Source organism: Gopherus flavomarginatus, chromosome 1 (assembly GCF_025201925.1).
Source record: "Gopherus flavomarginatus isolate rGopFla2 chromosome 1, rGopFla2.mat.asm, whole genome shotgun sequence".
Taxonomy (NCBI): Eukaryota; Metazoa; Chordata; order Testudines; family Testudinidae; genus Gopherus; species Gopherus flavomarginatus.
The window spans coordinates 164,981,792-165,001,008 of NC_066617.1; the positions used below are offsets into that span (position 1 = coordinate 164,981,792).

The 19,217-nt window shown below is 44.5% G+C and overlaps 1 protein-coding gene across 5 annotated transcripts in view; it reads left to right on the top strand.

The window, feature by feature from the left end:
• NME7 (NME/NM23 family member 7) overlaps positions 1 to 19,217 on the top strand; it is a 190,729-nt gene that overhangs the window by 26,724 nt on the left and 144,788 nt on the right. For 3 of the 5 annotated variants that reach the window (XM_050960357.1, XM_050960364.1, XM_050960377.1), the window contains exons 1-3: positions 1,886 to 1,906; positions 3,930 to 4,037; positions 11,382 to 11,548. In XM_050960357.1, the coding sequence (XP_050816314.1) occupies positions 1,904 to 1,906; positions 3,930 to 4,037; positions 11,382 to 11,548 (278 nt within the window). In that variant the 5' untranslated portion in view covers positions 1,886 to 1,903. Of the gene's footprint in view, positions 1 to 1,884; positions 1,907 to 3,929; positions 4,038 to 11,381; positions 11,549 to 19,217 lie in introns of those variants that run through there. The other 2 variants (XM_050960385.1, XM_050960370.1) reach the window with 2 other exon arrangements.

Genomic DNA, 19,217 nt, shown 5'->3' on the forward strand with positions numbered 1-19,217 from the left:
CATCACTGCTAATGCTACTAAGTGTAGATACTGAAAATACAATCCAGACAACAAAGCTAGCACTTTAGAAGCTAACCAGTGGCAGCATATGTAGAGCTAGACACAAAAAAACATTACTAGGATCTAAAACAGCGTCTCTCAAATGCGGCCACTGTGGCCGCGTGAGGCCACCAGGGGACTTTTTTTTGTGGCCACAGCCTCCTGGGCTGTGATTGTGGCAGGAGGAGGCAAAGTAACAGCCATTCCCCCGCTCCCTGTTGCTCCTGGATGCACTGCCTTGGTGTGGACACTTGGGGCACAATGTGGAAGGACCACACAGCTGGTGAGTTCCCACCTTCCCAGGTGTGGTGAGGCTCAGGCTTTGGGCTTCAGCCCGGGGTCGCAGGCTCTGGCCGAGGGGCTGCAGGCTCAATGCCTGAGCTCCAGCTGTGCAGTGGCAGGCCCCAGGGTCCAGCGCCCCACTTGTCATCCTACCCCCATCCAGGGCTTAAGTTTGTCCCCAGGCTTGGCAGGGCTGAGTAAATATGCTGTAAAAGTGATACTTGTATGTTTGTTAATATCACTTTTCACAGCAGACTTCCTAGCAATAAATAAATTACAATGATTTGGATGTGTATATGTGCATATTTTTGTTTTTTCCTAAAGCTAATTAACTAGTTTAGAAAAAAGTGTGAGAGTGGCCACCAGCAAGAGTTGGTGGCCACATTCTGAAGCCACCAAAAAATTTGTCTTGAGAACCTCTGATCTAAGGCCTCAATTCAACAAGCCATTTAAGCAGAGGTTTAAATCCCAGGGAATTCAATGGGATTTAAGGACGAACCTCAGCACTTTACTGAACCAGGTCCTAATATGAGAAGCAATGAGATAGCAAGGACATCACATCATGCTGTCTTGGGAAAAGGAGGGGAAAGGATAATACAGCATATTGCCTGCCAGTGACAGTTTTATTCAATGCTGATAGTTTCTGGCCCACATGCACCAGTCTAATCACTTTCCTCTTGGGACAGTTTATCCTTGACTTAAGTAGGAGCAGGACCAGACCCTTCATGCTTCTGCACTGCTCTAGAAGCTGATGTGCATTTGTTCTGTTCCACTGCTTAGCGGGCAGTGTTTGACACAACTGAAGTGCCACTGTTTTCCAAAATTTGGAAGTTAAGTCCTACTTAGTGCTAACTTGAAAATCTTAATCTTTTATCTGATATATATGTATGCTGGACTTCAAAAGGTGTATAAAAGCGAAAGGGGATGGCCTGTTTGAGCTTTCTAGGGGGGTGGGATCCTTGAAACATGCCCCCCACCCCAGAAGTAGAGGCCAAAAAGGAGTAGTGATGAACTAAATGAGACATTAAAAACAAAGGTGTAGGGCCGTCAAAAGAAAAACACAAATGTGCCTATGAGGGAGTGAGTAGTGCATGGTGAACGGCCTTGGAGCTGGAGACCTCTGTCCCATTGAGCGAGAATCACGTAGCAGTGGCAGTGTGTGCAAGCTTACCTCTATGCATTGTCCTGCTAATGTACCTCAGCCTCATAGAGGGGCTACTCTTAAGGGTGAGAGAGGAGTGCAGTTCTTGTCTTTTCTACTGAGAGTGCAAATGAGGGAGGCAGTTAATGGACATCTGTCCACTTGGAACCAGAGTAAGACTGACCACTGATTTCACAGGGACTACCGACACACATCAGATGGTAATGACATTGTTACCCTTCCTCTTATACTGACAGTTTAGAAGCACTTGTTTTTTGTTAAACCAGTTGACTAGGAGGAGCTTTCCTTCGGAGGCTGGATGTAATCTGAGACATAATACAGAACACTTTCTGCAGCACTGGGAAATGACGACCATCAGCTGTTTCAGCGTGCTGACTATTTAAAGGACACATTCTTTTACCAGTATCAACTAACTGAGCAATGGTAAACCTGTAGCTGCTTATTGATGTAGAAAGCTCAAAAAGGTTGGGATCAGGGTGAGGATGAGTACTTGGGGCAAAAATCAGTTTATTGTAGTTCTGAATTTCTGTTTTGTTGTAAATGCTTGCGCTGTTCAGAAATTGGACTGAGTTACAATGTTCTTATCCAATTACGCACAGAGTTTGGAAGCATTTAGGTCCAGGGTTTTGATTTTGATTTGATTTGATTTATCGTGTTAGAGAGCAATGGTTGAGCCCTAGAATCTAGACCTGAATTTCCCCAAAGAGCAGTGGTTTTAATTTGAGGCCTGTCTCTAGCAGTGTTGAATTGAAGCTGTATAACTAATCAAACAGCATCTAACACCCCCTACAATTCTAAATGTTTGTTAAAAATACTGTATTTAAGAAGTAAAAATAAAATAATCATTTGAAGAAGCATATGAAATGCCTGCAGGTTTCTCTGTTATTTCCTTTAATGCCCCCAGTAGTAGCAAACTGTTCATCTTATTACCATTGTTGGACTACAGAACTGGTAAACAGTTGTGGTGAAGTGTTACCACTTACTTTAGGGTGGCATCTGCATATTTCCACTTGTAGCATGTGTCCACCAGCACCAGAACTCTAAAGCTTTTAGAAAGCAGCACCCTTTGGTATTGCCCTTTCACAGTACTAAACATTCAGAACTGAGGTTATAAAATGTCTGTGCAATCCAAAGCACCTCAGTTTCTTCTTTTTGGCAGCCAGCTATAGACATAGAAACCTTTCTGTCTCTGGAATTTGGTTTCAGCCAGACTTCTTGCCAATTTTTTCTCTGTGAATAGTTCTTGGTAGTTAGGTTTTAGGTAGTTTGGGTTCTTTTGAGACTCTGCCCACATCATCGTACAGTTTGAATCTCAAACTGGCATTGGCTTTGTTCTGGGCTTTACACAAAACCCACAGGCCAAGGTTTGAGGTGTGTATTGTGTCCTTTCTTTTTTCTGGAGTCTATGCACAGCTAGTGCCTCATGTGCCTGGCAATGCCATTCTTCTTGCCCATTCTCCTGATTTGCTGTCAGACTCTTCACATCCTGAGTGTGTGTGTGTGTGTGTGTGTGTGTGTATACACACACACAAACCTGGCTCCAAAGCTTCTTAATGAAAGAGGGTCTTTCACTTCTAAACCTCCTCAGTGAGCAAATCAAACCTTCAATGCCAGATCCAACCTAAGGCATCCTTCTGGACCCACTTTTGGTGAGGCTGCCTTGAGCCAGTCAGATGCCATTGGTGCTAGAGGGACAGTCATTGCCACCTCTGAAAATCATCTAGTGCTAACATCTCAAAGCTGAGGTCTACCTATGTTCTGGAAAACCTTCAGAACTCTTTTTTCCTTTCTCCAGTGCTTTGGATCCAAGGGCTCAAATGGGTAAGATTGTGAGCAGTGATGAAGTCCCACACATCCAGCTAAATTTGGTTAGTTTCAGAAATGTTGCAGCCTGGCTATTCCTGCCCACTCACAGGAAATTAGTTATAGATGAGGCTGAGGTGCACAGGCCTCTTACAACTAGTAGGAGATTAATTTACAGATTTGTGAAATTTGGAAAGGTTCTGTGGTTAACTATGAGCAGATAAACATATTATAGCAGTTGAAAGTGGGCAAGGTAGCAGGCCCAGATGAGTTTGACCTCAGAAAATTGAGAGGCTGAAGCTGCCTCCCTAACTGTTTCATCATGCGTTGTAGGTGGGACTGAACTGAATTATAACAGTAGCTGTGTTTTAACTGGACCTCTCAGCATGATTGATTTTTGTAGTTTAGGCAAGACGAGGACAATATGTTTTGATCATACTTATTTAAAAGGCCAACTCCACATTTCTAAGAGGCTTCCTTTTGAGATCGAAGTGAATTCAGAAGTTAAATGATGCTGTCACCCTTGGTGAGCAGATAGTAGTGCTGAAGCATGTTCACTAGTGTGTTTTCATTTGGGAAATAAATGTAATGCAATGATTCTGTGTACAACTCCTATCATAGCCTTCTAACTCTTCTTTTCCAGAGTCAAGACGACAGATTTGCTTTCATTGCAGAATGGTATGACCCGAATGCTTCACTTTTTCGACGTTACGAACTCTTGTATTATCCAAAAGATGGTTCAGTTGAAATGGTAAAAACTTTTTTATATTATCACAAACATACTTTTCAGCTACACAGTTTGGAAGTTGGCAAGCCACAGCCCATAGTATGGTTTTAATTTGGAAATGGTAAATTTAAAGAGATTTTTTAAATTTGTTTGTTTTCTAAAATTAAAAAAACTCGGGGAACCCAGGGAGTAACCTCCTTATTTATTGATTTATTTTGTAAAGCTTGCACAGTTGCCAACATTTGAAAATGTATCCAGAGAGAATTGTCCTAATTGGCCCGGGGTGACAACAATCTTTCCTGCAGATGCTGGTGAAATTAGGTTAACTGTATAGGAATATTTGGTCTCTAAACTGAAAATTTCCAAAGTGTTTTTAAACATCTTAGCTCTAAGCACATCCAACAGTTCTGCATTTTGACAGCTTGTCAATACTTGATGATAACTTGACACAGACACAATGTCAGAGTGGGTGCTCAACTCGCCATCCATATGGGAACTGAGGAAGCAAAAATGCCCACATATAACCTGTGGTGGGAAAAGCTCTGTGTGACTGGGATCCCAGTGGGGGCCCGCTGAGGTCACTCAATTAGGGTGAATTGCAAAGAATGGGGCAGTCAATACCCAAAGCTAGTGGATATTTCAATACTTAGATTTACCAAGCCAGCACAAAACAGCTTCTTTATTACCTCACCGGTTGCCCAGAAACCACCAACACAGTTCCCTTAAAGTAACCTAGCCTCAGGCCTCCATCCAGGTACCCAAGTCAAATATGATGAAGATTTCTGAAAATGTTATTTCATCATATAAAAGAAAAGGTTCTACCAATCCGAAAGGATCTGACACATTACTTCCCAGGTTAGTGAATATTCCAGATCTTACCCAGATACACGCTACAGCCAATTCTTATTAACTAAATTAAAACTTATTTAAAAAGAAAAGGGAGAGAGTATGGTTAAAATATACTATACACACAGATATAGAGTTCAATTCTTGAGGTTCAGATTCATAGCAGAGATGGTGAGCTTTGTAGTTGCAAAGAATTTAGTTCATAGGTTCTTGTCCAATATCATATCCAGGGTGTACCAGCTTAACTGGGATCTCATCTTGCAACTCAAACTTCCCCTGGTGAAACTTAAGCAAATCTGAGATAAACAGGTTCACGACCCAGGGATCTTTTATACAATTTCAAGCCACCTTTGACAAGCCGGAGTCCTTTGGGGAACAATAGGTAATTGGGGCGACTTTGAAGCAGGTCCATCACTGGTACTTAGCTATACTAATTAACATAAGGCAACTGCCTATTTTTCTACCATTCACAGATAACTTGCTATACATTTCAAAGAGAGATTAATAAAATGATATCCTGTATTTACAATTTATTTAAATACTAGGATGTTCTTTTCACCTCTGAATTATCGGAATACAGCATAGACAGAGACTGTTGATTACATTGTTAACCACTACCCATATATATATGTAAATACACAAAACCACAAACATTATCTCCCCCACATCTTTAAGGGTTGAATTTGAGTCATTTTGTTTGGCAGGATGTTTAACCCTTTATGGCAATGTGTTACACTCTGCTGTTCAGATTTTGGGATCAATTTGGACAGGTGTTGTGTTGCGGTGTATGGACCTCTCACTCATGAGGAAGGTGCCAGATAGACCCTGGGGTAAGGGCTTTCCCACCCCTCTGGCTTTGTCAGTTACGTATGATAGGCAGGAGGCCTGTGAAAGAGAGGAAACTGCAGTCAGGTGAGGGGAAGGAGTTTGTTTGCCAAGCAGTAGACAGCTGGCCTGACTCCTGGAGCCACAGGGGGAACTCTCATCCAGGAGCTCTTCACCCCAACTCTACAGGGAGTGCCACAAGCTGCCAGGGAGAGACTTAAGAAGGCTACAAGGAATAGAGACTCCTTGTAAGCAGCAAGGAACTAGGATCTGTGCCGGAGCTACACAGTGCAAGTAACTAAGTGTGCACAGGTTCTCTCACCATTGGAGAGAGAAACCTCAGGGGACTCCTTTACAAGTGTCTTAAAATTTGGATGCTCTTCTGAATTTATATAAGTCCCTACTATGTCCGGTGACCAATCTCCACTGAATCATGTCTTCTGTCAGTGGGTTCTGTCTCATCTCTACCTATTGTTGTCTTTCTGAGGAAATGGATGGTTGCTTGTTATTCCCTTGAGCATATCTGGAGAGAGGATAGGTGGCAACTGGTAGGCAAATTTCCTTTTGGAGATGATGAATTATTTGATCTCTTCATTCCTCCTTGTAAGGATACCCCCACCACCGATGCCTCTCCTTAACCACCCCTATGCCATGTATGGGGCTGAAGCTGCAGAGGGTTTATTGTGTGTAAATGAGGCCTTCTAGTTCTCAGCTTTCCTTCTGTCCTTTTCCTTACTATGCTATGCTTCTTGGCTGTTTCTGGTGAAAAAGGGGAAACTGGTAGAGGAAGCAGTGAAAATATTGGAGAGGCAGATTGTATCTACATAGCAGGAGGAGTGGCCTCTGTTGGCTGTGGAAGAGTTTGGCAGGCTTTTTTGTTTTTTGTCCCAGTAGCCCATAACAGAAGAGGATACCAGGGAGTGCTGTGAGCAAATTGATCTGTTGGCAAATAGTCATACTTGGTTCTCAGAATCTGACATCATTTGAAACCTTACAGGTTAATCCTTAACAATGTATTGCTTGGAATAGGAGTTATGTAGATGATTGCCTTAATAAGAGAAGGCTTATGTTTTTTTTAAAAAACTCACAAGAAAACATAGATTGCTAGCAGACATCATTTCATTTTCGCTAAACTTGCTTCTTCAGGCAAAGTGTGAGAGACGAGGAGAAATAAAACTTCAAGCTGTATTTACCAAATCTAAGTAACGTTGATCTATTGTTTACCCACTTTGTGGCTCATCATTATGTTTTAAATAGGGTTTATAAATATATCCAGGCATTCATGCCAAAAAATAACCCCCTAACAGGTGGATGAGGAAATATCGACTTCAGGCTTTTTTCATCCATGTCACTTCTACTACTGGGTAATGAGTGCAAAACAACTAGAACGCATTTTTTTTTTCTCTGCTATGGTTGAACTGAGCTAGGAAATATGCAAGTGTCAAGGTTTTGAAGATTATTGATTTAGTTACATCTGAAAATACAAGTCTTAAACAAGGCAGGCAATAATATACAGCAGAATTCAAGGGACTATTTTATTTTACCATCTCATCAACTGTTAGAATATAGGAGTCAGCTAATGCAAAGGACAAAGAGGGGTTTCATTCTGAATAGTGATGAGTGTCTATTACAGCTGTCCCCCTGCTGCATTCCTTTTTCCCCTCTCCTTTCTGTTTGTCCTGTGTGGCCGCCCCTCCCGGCCATTGTGCTAACTAAAGTCACAGCCCTATTCATAAGAATGGCTTGTACAGACTAACTGGAGCCATTGCTCTGCCTAGGGAGGGGGCTTCTTCTTTGTTTGGCTCCTTTGTTCAGACCCGGGCTCGGTGTGGGGGGCGCTGCCCAGAAATGCAAGACCTGAAGTGGCCAACTAATTAAGCATATGAGTCATACCTGTGGCTCAGAACATGCCCAGGCATGCCTATGCTTACCTGTAGCCTTTCCCTGCCTTCTCTCCTCCCCTGTATCAAGAGGAGCCAATCAAAAGTACTGGTGGGAAACTGCCTGAGTTTGCCTTTAAAGCCGGACGTTTTCTGATTAGACCTCGGAGAAGGTCCTTGCTTTGCCACCTGGTCTGATCAGCTAGGGGTCTTTGAGGGGCCTTCTCCCCGATCTCGTTTGTTTTTGAGCGTACCCCCATTTTTAAACTCCCCTCCCACAAACAACGAATTTGTGCCTGGAGATCTCCTGATTATTGTAAGCGAATCGAGTCCTCTCTCCATCCTCCGATGCTACTGCTGTTCCTGCCTCTGTGCTTGCTGCTGTCCTGGGGATTGTTAAGAACTCCCTCTTGCAGACTCCCCCTCTCCTAGCTGCTGGCCTTGTTTTCCCCAGCAGACAGACCCAAGCTAACTCCTTGGTCTGTCTGTCCTACTGTTTCTTGCTCCGCAGCGCCTTTGCTGCTAAAAATAAGCCTGTGCCGCTGCTAAGCTGTGCCTTCCTGGACTGTATCCTGGGCCGCCGGCTTGCAGCCGCCCCACTGCTGCAGCCACCCCCGCCCCTCCGCCAGGGCTGTACCCTGGGCACACACCACTCTGCCCTCTGGAACTGCTCCCACTCCCGATCAAAGAATCGGCATAGTGTAAGGTGCACCTATTAGAATCAGGTTCTTAGTCTAGATAAGTTGTTGTAATTTCATTTTGCATAGCTGTGGTTAAGGTAGGTTTAAAGAATTATTTGTATTGTGCTCTGTAAGTTAGGTTTAAAAAAGAATTGTTGCATTGTGTTCTGTGACTTGCTAATTTGTGTAGTCTTGGTTAAGTTAGATCATAAATAAGATTTTGCTGTGTTCTGTATAATTGTGGTTAAGTCTGTCTTCCTGCTGCCCTAACCCCCCCCCCAAGCTTGCCCGTGTCTCCCCCCGATCTCCCCAGTCACTCGTTGCAGTCTCTCTGCTGTTTAAACTTGCAGCCTGTCTGCTCTCTGTGTGTCTCCCTGAGTTTAAATCTCCCTCCGCAGCGCCTCTGCCTTTGGTCTCTGCTCCACCACCTGCTCCTCTTCCTCCATCCCCCAACCTCATTCCTCTACCACTGCCCTCTCTCTCTCTCTCTCTCTCTCTTAATCCCTCCCCCCACATGTTCACCCCACTCCTGCTGCTGCCAAACCTCAATTGTATTACTAAAGTCTAGCATAAAACCCCATTGGTTACCCTTTTTCTCTCTGACACACCTCACATTTTACATTTACACCACTGTGACAAATTTTTACCTAGAGTTGTTGTTTATTTAACACATTTTATCCATAACTGTTAGTTGGTTATATGCTGCTGTGACACACCCTTTACATAGAAATTGTTAGCTACCTGTTACATTTATACTTCAGTGTTAATTGTACCGCACTGTATTGTACCCTACTGTTGAAACCCCCTATACTAGTTACTAAAAGAAACCCCTCCCCAATTGTCTACCTTAACAAACCCCATACCCCTCACTATTGAATTTTCCCTGTTTTTGCATTTTCTTAATAAAGTTTATTTTGCACCCCACCAGTGCAGTAGTTGTCCCCCAAGATACCCTACCTGCTGGCAGGGTCAATGAGGAACCTCAAAGAGTTCAGAAAGAGATAGTCCACCCAATCTTTGCCAAAATGGGTGCTTATCAGAACTATTCTGACCTTTTCAGTATGCAGAATTGGGCTGTGAATGTCACAAGAGCAGGCTGTCCTGTGAGACTTCTATTGAGTCCAGTCGGAATCTGGAAACGGGAGGAAAATGTATCCAAACACTTCAGAATATCAAAAAGATTCACTTTGGTTCTAAAAATGGGCAAAAGATTTTTGTATTTTCACAAAATCTGATGGCTCATATAGCTTTGTGGTAGAGGGTGGCACGTGATATATAAGGGTGGGAAGGGGAAGTTTTGGCTGAGAACAGCAGGCCAGACTCCTACTGTTACAGAAATGCCTCCGGATTGTTAATATCCGGACGCAGCTGAAAGGAAACTGTTGCTTTTAAGATGTCCTCTGCTGCTTTGACAGCTCACCCAGTTAACTCCATGGAACTTAGTGTGTTTTCCTCAGAAAGATGAAATGCCGAGTTGACATTACTAGGCTTTTTCAACTGTGCTTTTAGGGAGTCAGAATGTTTCAAACCCTGTTCTAAGGTCCTTAATCCACTCCTCTGCCCCCTCCCCCTTTGAGCTGTACTATACAGACTGATCGTGTAATACCACTGTGATGATGCCCTGAAGATACCTGTTACAGCAGGTGACATGAGCAGTTGTGGTTTGGGTTATAGAACTGTGGCAGAGTATAGTTCTCCTGGGCCAACTGTCAGTGAGACTCCCTATAATTCAGACTGGACAAGAGATACACAGAGGGTAGCAGAGCCAGTTACTGCAACTCAGAATAACACAAGCAAGTTAAAAATTGGCAAATTCTAAGACATCTTTCTCTTATGCTGAGTGATGTCTTGCTTGGGGTACCTAGAACTGTGAGCTACTGTGCTACCCTTCTCAGCCTCAGGAAGTGAGACGTTTGCTGCTGTTAAGCTATGTGGTCAGCTCCCTGACATACCAGCTCATCTGCCTTGCCAGCAAACTTTTCAGGACTCTGCCACTCCAAACCTTGCTTTGCAGGTAACAGTCAGTGAATCTCAGTTTCTGAGGTCCTCAGAAACATCTTTCTGCAGGGGCCAGTCCCTCTCACTGGATACTCACAGAAGTTAAGTTCACTATCTCCAGCGAGACAGAACGCTCACCAGTCTGTCAGTTTAGTTGAAGACTCTTACACAGCATTGACATAATTTTTTGTAATAAAACAAGAATACATTTATTAAGAGAGAACAGAAATTTAAATGATCATAAGAAAGCATACAAAAATAAGCATGGTTATAAGTAAAACAAAACATGCTTTCTAGTGACTAAAACTAAATTCATCTTTGTGTAAGCAGGTTTCTCACCTATAGTCAGTTTCCAGGTACTCTTGTCTTCCAGGCCAAGAGGATCCAGCTTTCATAGGCTCTGAAGGCACTGAACCCTAAATCCCCTCAATGATGGGTAACCAAAATGGCTTTTTGCTTGTCTTTATATTCCCCCAAGTTCCTTGACTCTGTTTCAAGAGCCAGGAATGCTTCCTGGGGTTCAGATTACATCCCTTGTTGCGATTAAGTGGTCTGGTCCCCTACTTGTTAGCTTGATGTCTTTGTTTACCTTATATGTAAATGTACATGTAATGGCCTCTGCCCATTATCAAGCTGATCAGACAAGTAAATACACATTCCTTTGTCTAGGACAGGGTGGGCTTATATGCTGCCTCCCAAACATATTTTAAGAACATATTTCCAGGACACATTTATAACTCTTTGTATACACCACAGAATGATCTTTGGGACCAGAGTGTTACTGGCTTGTACATGGTACCTTACATGACACCTTGACACCAATATTTTGGGGGCAATGAGCATGTCAGGCGTCATGTGAGTTATAGTATGTTGTGCCCCCTGCCAACTGGTATTGAGGGGCTCCCAGTGTCAGCAGCTGATAGTTAAAATGGAACAAATTTATAATAGTTGGTTTCATCTCATTACCTTCTCTATTGTACATGCAAACTCAAAGAGTTAGAAATTCAGTGAATCTATCAGCCTCACTGGATCCCATAATACTTTTGAGGCTGTTCTAGAATAGAATAGAATTTATTTAGAATTTGCTCATCATTTAATCACCCTCTTCAGCTTCTTGGTGATCTTCCTTCTCTCTGCAGTATGATGTGAAGAACCATCGCACCTTTCTGAAACGCACAAAATATGATGACCTACACCTAGAAGATTTGTTTGTAGGCAACAAAGTTACTGTCTTTTCACGTCACCTTTCCCTAGTAGACTATGGGGATCAATACACAGCCCGCAAGTTGGGTAGCCGCAAAGAAAGGTAAGATGATGTGGTCTCTGAAGTTCCTTTGGTATTTGCTATCCACAAAACTGTTTATGCAAGTGAGTTTTTCAAACTAATTGTCTTTCTCGGGAGGGATCATAGAGAGTTTCTACAGCTGATGAGGTGGGATGATGGGAGGGTATATCTGCTGGATGGGAGGGTATATCTGATGAAATATATATTTCATCTTGGGCAAGGAGATTTGGCCGGTTTGATCACTGGAAGCAAGAAAAAACAGTCCATCCCCCTGTTGTCGAACCTATGATCTTTCCTGTTTTTTGTTACATCCTCCAGATCACACCTTCCCATAGATGTAAACTGCTCCTCACTCCAGTTCTGGAGCACAGTTCAGCTTTGTTATGGCTGTGTAACCCCACTGATGTGCACTAATGTTATTTCAGTGGAGCTGAATGGGTGTAGCTTGGGGCAGAATTTCAACCTTAGTATGTGCTGGGCTTACAGGGAATGAACCTTGGAAAAGTTGTTGACTGTGTCTTTCAGGGACGAAGCACAGGCCTTGTGATCCAGCCGCAACTCTTTACTAAGTGATGTGTTTTTTACATCAGTTTGTAGTAACAATTACAAGCATCTCTCTTTTTATTGTTGTTACCCATCGTCCACTGCTTTTCCTGCAATAAAGGAGATACTGAAACTTTTCAAAGAAAAATTCCAAGGCTGGGTGGTGGTGGGGGCAAGAAGACTTACAGTGAAAATTGGAGCTATGCTAATTTACATTATCTGAGGATCAGGCTCATAAGCTCGTTCCAGTTGAGGCAGCGTGACAGGAGATGTTTGCTTTGGGGAACACACCTGGAAAAACCATAAAGACCGAATTCTACTCTTAGTTATGTTGGCACATACCTGGATTGACTTCAGTGGAGTTGCTCTCTGAATATGAATGTGAATCCCATTATCACTGAGATCAGAGTTTAGCCCAGTATCGTTAAGAAAAACACTCAGTACCGTTTCTAGATTGCTGTTCCTAACACCGGTAAGCCCTCTACTAGCTCTGTTTTTGTGTGTTGTTTTTAAAGAGCTGTAAGCAGGATTTTAAAACTTACATTTTAATCAAAATAACACTGAAAAATTGAACATTTACCATTCCCTCACCCCCTAAAAAATATTGCCACTGAGATGACTACAGTAACAGCCTTCCAAAATAAGGTCTCTGGGCATGTTGCCTAGTGGCTGGAACTGGAGTAGTGAAAGGGAGGGTGTGAAAGAGAAAGATTGTGTTTCAGGACTCTTGGGTTATATTCAGAGCCCTATGACATTCCTTTATTTTATTTTTCAGAAATGTTGTATTGTGTTTGTTTTATCCACACTCGGGGTGGGAGGAAGGTCGGATCCTGCCCTGGTCTGGGGTAGAAGGCTCGGAGAGAGGGAATCTTCCCACTGAGGCAGGTGGAAGGCTTGGGGAGGAAGTTTGCAGAGTGAACCCCCCCACTGCACTCACCCCATAGTGGTAGCTGCTTTGCTGCAGAGCCTGGCTGGGCTTCCCGCTGCAGGTGTTGCAACCTGGCACATGGGGTCACAGCACAGTTCAGGCTTGACCCAATTACCTTTCTATCATCATGACGGAGGGACGGCTGGGCCATAGTTGAGTGAGTGGCACTTTATTTCATTTTATACATTGTTTTTCGGTATTTGTGTTTTGCATTTGCGAAAAACGTGAAGCTCTGTTATGTTCCTGGTTTTATGAATCAACTCTGTGTGACCTTGGGCAAGTCACTTAGGCCTGGCCTACATACAACTTTTATATCAGTATAATTTTTTTGGTTAGGGTATGTCTACACTACAAAATTAGGTTGAATTTATAGTTGGTTTTTCAGAAATGGTTTTATACAGTCGATTATATGTGTCCCCACAGAAAATGCTTCAAGTGCATTAAGTCGGCGGACTGCGTCCACAGTACCGAGGCTAGTGTCGACTTCTGGAGTGTTGCACTGTGGGTAGCTGTGAGTAGCTATCCCACAGTTCCCGCAGTCTCCCCTGCCCATTGGGATTCTGGGTTCAGATCTCAATGCCTGATGGGGCAAAACAGTGCCGCGGGTGGTTCTGGGTAAATGTCATCAGGCCCCCTCTCTCTCCATCCCTCCATGAAAGCAATGGCAGACAATCATTTCGTGCCTTTTTTTCCTGGGTTACCTGTGCAGATGCCATAGCACAGCAAGCATGGAGCCAGCTCAGCTCACTGTCACCGTAAGTCTCCTGAGTGCTGGCAGACATGGGACTGCATTGCTACATAGCAGCAGCTCATTGCCTTTTGGCAGCAGACAGTGCATTACAATCGGTAGCTATCGTTGTCCTATTCCTGGGTGCTCTTTTAACCTACCTTGGTGAGGGGCACCTGGGCAAATGGCAGTCGTGAAACTGCATTGCTACACAGCAGCAGCTCCTCCTTGCCTTTTGGCAGCAGACGGTGCTTTATGACTGGTAGCTGTCGTATTCCTGGGTGCTCTTTTAACCGACCTTGGTGAGGTCACTCACGGGCGCCTGGGCAGACTCCTTCTGCCGAGCACCCAAGAGACGACAATGGCTAGCAGTCAAACTGCACCATCTGCTGCCACCCTAAAGATGTAAAAGATAGATGGAGTGGATCAAAACAAGAAATAGAATCTATTTGTTTTGTATTCATTTGCTTCCTCCTGCCCTCCGTGAAATCAACGGCCTGCTAAACCCAGGGTTTTGAGTTTGATCCTTGAGGGGGCCATTCTGTGTGTGACAGTTGTTTGTGTTTCTCTTTGATGCAAAGCCCACTCCCATTGTGGATTGTAATTCCCTGTAAGCCATGTCGTCAGTCGCCCCTCCCTCCGTCAGAGCAGACCATCGTTTCACACCTTTTTTCAACCCAGATGCCATAGCACTGGGATCATGGAGCCCGCTGAGATCACCACGGCAATTATGAGCACTGTAAACACCACGCACAGTATCCTGGAGTATATGCAGAACCAGAACCTGCCAAAGCAAAACCAGGCGAGGAGACGATGGCAGCGCGCTGACGAGATTGATGAGGACATAGACATGGACATAGACTTTTTACAAAGTATGGGCCCCTGCAGTGTGCACATCATGGTGTTAATGGGGCAGGTTCATGCCATGTAATACCAATTCTGGGCCGGGGAAACAAGCACAGACTGGTGGGACTGCATAGTGTTGCAGGTCTGGGATGATTCTCAGTGGCTGCGAAACTTTCGCTTGCGTAAGGGCACTTTCATGGAACTTTGTGACTTGCTTTCCCCTGCCCTGAAGCTCCAGAATACCAAGATGAGAGCAGCCCTCACAGTTGAGAAGCGAGAGGCGATAGCCCTGTGGAAGCTTGCAACGCCAGACAGCTACCGGTCAATCGGGCATCAATTTGGAGTGGGCAAATCTACCATGGGGGCTGCTGTGATCCAAGTAGCCCACACAATAAAAGATCTGCTGATATCAAGTGCAGTGACTCTGGGAAATGTCCAGGTCATAGTGGATGGCTTTGCTGTAATGGGATTCCCTATCTGTGGCGAGGCAATAGACGGAACCCATATCTCTACCTTGACACCGGAGCACCAAGCTAGCGAGTACATAAACTGAAAGGGGTACTTTTCAATGGTGCTGCAAGCGCTGGTGGATCATGAGGGACATTTCATCAACATCAACGTGGGATGGCTGGAGAAGGTACATGACACTCGTGTCTTCAGAAACTCTGGTCTATTTCAAAAGCTGCAGGAAGGGACTTTCTTCCCAGACCAGAAAATAACCATTGGGGATGTTGAAATGCCTATAGTAATCCTTGGGGACCCAGCCTACCCCTTAATGCCATGGCTCATGAAGCCATACACAGGCAGTCTGGACAGTAGTCAGGAGCTGTTCAACTATAGACTGAGCAAATGCAGAATAGTAGTAGAAAGTGCATTTGGATGTTTAAAGGGTCGCTGGCGAAGTTTACTGACTCGGATAGACCTCAGCCAAACCAATATTCCTATTGTTATTACTGCTTGCTATGTGCTCCACAATATCTGAGAGTAAGGGGGAGATGTTTATGGCAAGGTGGGAGGCTGAGGCAAATCACCTGGCTGCTGATTACGCACAGCCAGACACCAGAGCAGTTAGAAGAGCAGAGCAGGACACGCTGTGCATCAGGGGAGCTTTGAAAACCAGTTTCATGACTGGCAGACTATGGTGTGACTGTTGTGTTTGTTTCTCTGTGATGAACATCCCTCCCCCCGACCCCCGGTTCATTCTACTTCCCTGTCAGCTGTAAGCTAAACACCCTCCCCTCCCCTCTCCCCTTTGATCACTGCTTGCAGAGGCAATAAAGTCATTGTTGCTTCACATTAATGCATTCTTTAATAATTCATCACACAAATAGGGGGATAACTGCCAAGGTAGCCCGGGAGGGGTGGGGGCGGAGGGAAGCGCAGGGTGGGGTGGGAGAGAAGGTAGGAACAAGGCCACACCGCACTTTAAAACTTAAACTTAAAAATTTTATTGAAGGCCAGCCTTCTGTTGCTTGGGCAGTCCTCTGGGGTGGAGTGGCTGGGTGGCTGGAGGACACCCCACCGCGTTCTAGGGCGTCTGAGTGGGGAAGCTATGGAACTTGGGGAGGAGGGCGGTTGGTTACACAGGGGCTGTAGCGGCAGTCTGTGCTCCTGCTGCCTTTCCTGCAGCTCAGCCATATGCTGGAGCATATCAGTTTGATGCTCCAGCAGTTGGAGCATCGACTCTTGTCTTCTGTCAGCAAGCTGACGCCACCTATCCTCTTCAGCCCGCCAGCTCTTCTCGCATTCCTGTTGTGCTTTCCTGCACTCTGACATCATCTGCCTCCACGCATTCTGGTGTGCTCTGTCAGTGTGGGAGGACAGCAGTAACTCTGAGACCATCTCATCCCAAGAGCGGTTTTTTTGCTTTCTAATCTTCGCTAGCCTCTGCGAAGGAGAAACATTTGCAGCTGCTGGGGGGGGAAAGGGAGATTGGTGGTGAAAAAGACACATTTTAGAGAACAGTAGGATCACTCTTTCTCGTTAAACTTTCTGTTCACATTACACAGCATGTGCTTTCGTTACAAGGTAGCATTTTGCCTCTTATATTGAGGGCCTGCTGATGTGGTGTGAGAGATCACTCACGCAGTGCCAGGCAACAGAATTCAGCTTGCAGGCAGCCATGGTAAGCCACAGTCTTTTGGCTTCTTTAATTTTCATAACATGTGGGAATGGTTTCAAACAGCAGCACCCTCATTTCTCATACCAAGCAGCCGTTGGGTTGGCCATTTAAAATGAGTTTGCAATTTAAAAGGAGGGGCTGCGGTTTGTGAGTTAGCATGCAGCACAAACCCAAATAACGCCCCCCCCCCCCACATGCTATTCTCTGGGATGATCACTTCACCCCTCCCCCCCACCGCGTGGCTAACAGCAGGGAACATTTCTGTTCAGCCACAGGCAAACAGCAGAGCAGGAACGGGCACCTCTGAATGTCCCCTTAATAAAAGCACCCTATTTCAACCAGGTGACCATGAATTATATCACTCTCCTGAGGATAACAGAGAGAGATAAGGAATGGATGTTGTCTGAATGTGAGCAAACACCGGGATTTCCGCTCGATCCCCATAAGTTAACAGACTTTTGCAGTAGCTGTACTGGCCGCGAATGCCAGGGCAGATTAATCATTAAACACTCTTGCCTTTAAACCGTGTGTAATATTTACAAAGGTACACTCACCAGAGGTCCTTCTCCGCCTACAGGGTCCGTGAGCATGCCTTGGGTAGGTTTGGAGGGTACTGGCTCCAGGTCCAGGATGAGAAACATATCTTGGCTGTTGGGGAAACCGGTTTCTCCCCTTCCTTTCTGTGAGCATCTTTGATCTCTTTGTCATCATCTTTCTCATCCTCAAAACCCGCTTCCTTGTTGTGTGATTCTCCATTGATGGAGTCAAAGCACAGGAGTAGGGTAGTGGTGGCTGCACCCCTTAGAATCGCATGCAGCTCAGCATAGAAACAGCATATCTGCGGCTCTGCCCCGGACCTTCCGTTTGCCTCTCTGGTTTTGTGGTAGGCTTGCCTTAGCTCCTTAACTTTCATGCGGCACTGCTGTGCGTCCCTGTTATGGCCTCTGTCCTTCATGCCCTTTGAGACTTTTTTCTAATGTTTTGGCATTTAATTTACTGGAATGGCATTCAGCTAGTATGGATTAATCTCCCCATATGGCGAGCAGATCCCGTACCTCCCATTCGGTCCATGCTGGCGCTCTTTTGTGATCCTGGGACTCCATCATGGTTATCTGTGCTGATGAGATCTGTACTCACCTGCACCTTGCCACGCTGGCCAAACAGGAAATGAGATTCAAAAGTTTGCAGGCCTTTTCCTGTCTACCTGGCCAGTGCATCTGAGTTGAGAGTGCTGTCCAGAGCGGTCACAATGGAGCACTCTGGGATAGCTCCCGAAGGCCAATACTGTCAAATTGCGTCCACACTACCCCAATTTGACCTGGCAAAGCCGATTTCCGCGCTAATCCCCTCATCAGAGGTGGAGTAAAGAAATCGATGTAAAGAGCCCTTTAAGGTGAAAAAAAGGGCTTCATCATGTGGACGAGTCTGGGCTTAAGTCGAGGTAACGCTGCTAAATTTGATCTAAAATCGTAGTGTAGACCATGCCTTAGGGGTACATTTTTACTGATGTACTATACCTGAGTAAGCCCTAGCGTGGGTAGCAATTACAGCAGTATAAAGGTGCCTTATATGGGAATTGTTTATTCCACTTCTCATATACGAATAGCTACACTGGTATAAAACAGCTTTATACCAACGTGGATGCTGTTTATACTGGGAGGATTGTACTGCTTTATGCTCTCATATTTTAAAGCAGTACACATTTTGTGCCTAGACAAGTCCTTAATCTCTCATTTTCCCCATCTGTAAAATGCAGTTAATAATACTTACCATGCCCATCTTTAGCTGTAGAAGAGACAGTGTTATAATTTATTCAGAATGACCAAATGACTTCCATTGAAATCTACCTTTGGCAATCATCAAAAGGATCAGCAAAATCCAAGTTCAAGCAGAGGTTGGCTTTCAATGGTTAAACAAGGTTATATTGCACGGGGGCAAGTGGCTGGTTATGGGGATTTGCCTGTTTAGGGATAGTCCTTAGTATAGGTTTTATGACAGTGACAGAAGGGGAAAAAGAGGAGTTTTGCAACAGAGGATGAAATGAGCATCACCAAAGACAAAGAATGTGCAACTGGACAATTTTGTTGCTGATGCATGAGGCAGAATAATCTTCACCTTGTTCTGTAATAGTGCTTCATTGGCTCAAGTTTGCAAAACTTACACATACTTTGGTCACTAGAGAAGCAGGTGTGAAATGCTCAGTGAATATTCCAGGCTAGACTGGCATCTGCACATCAAGCATCTTGCACTTTCTGAAACTGGGGCCTTTGTTTTTGTCAGTAAAATGAGCCAGTATGACTCCAGACGCATACAGGGAATTGATCTGGTGTGGGGGGGAAGAAAAGGCTGATTTTTACATAGTCCTTTTTCTGATTATAATTGCACTTTAAATTAAAACTTTCCTGTATGGACAGTCAACTTAAAATCTACCCAATTCCAAAAAGTGACTTTAAAGTAGTTTCAGGTTCTACACTTGCCTCTGAATCCCCCAGCCAATTTATTTATTAGCTTTCCAGCCAAGTTT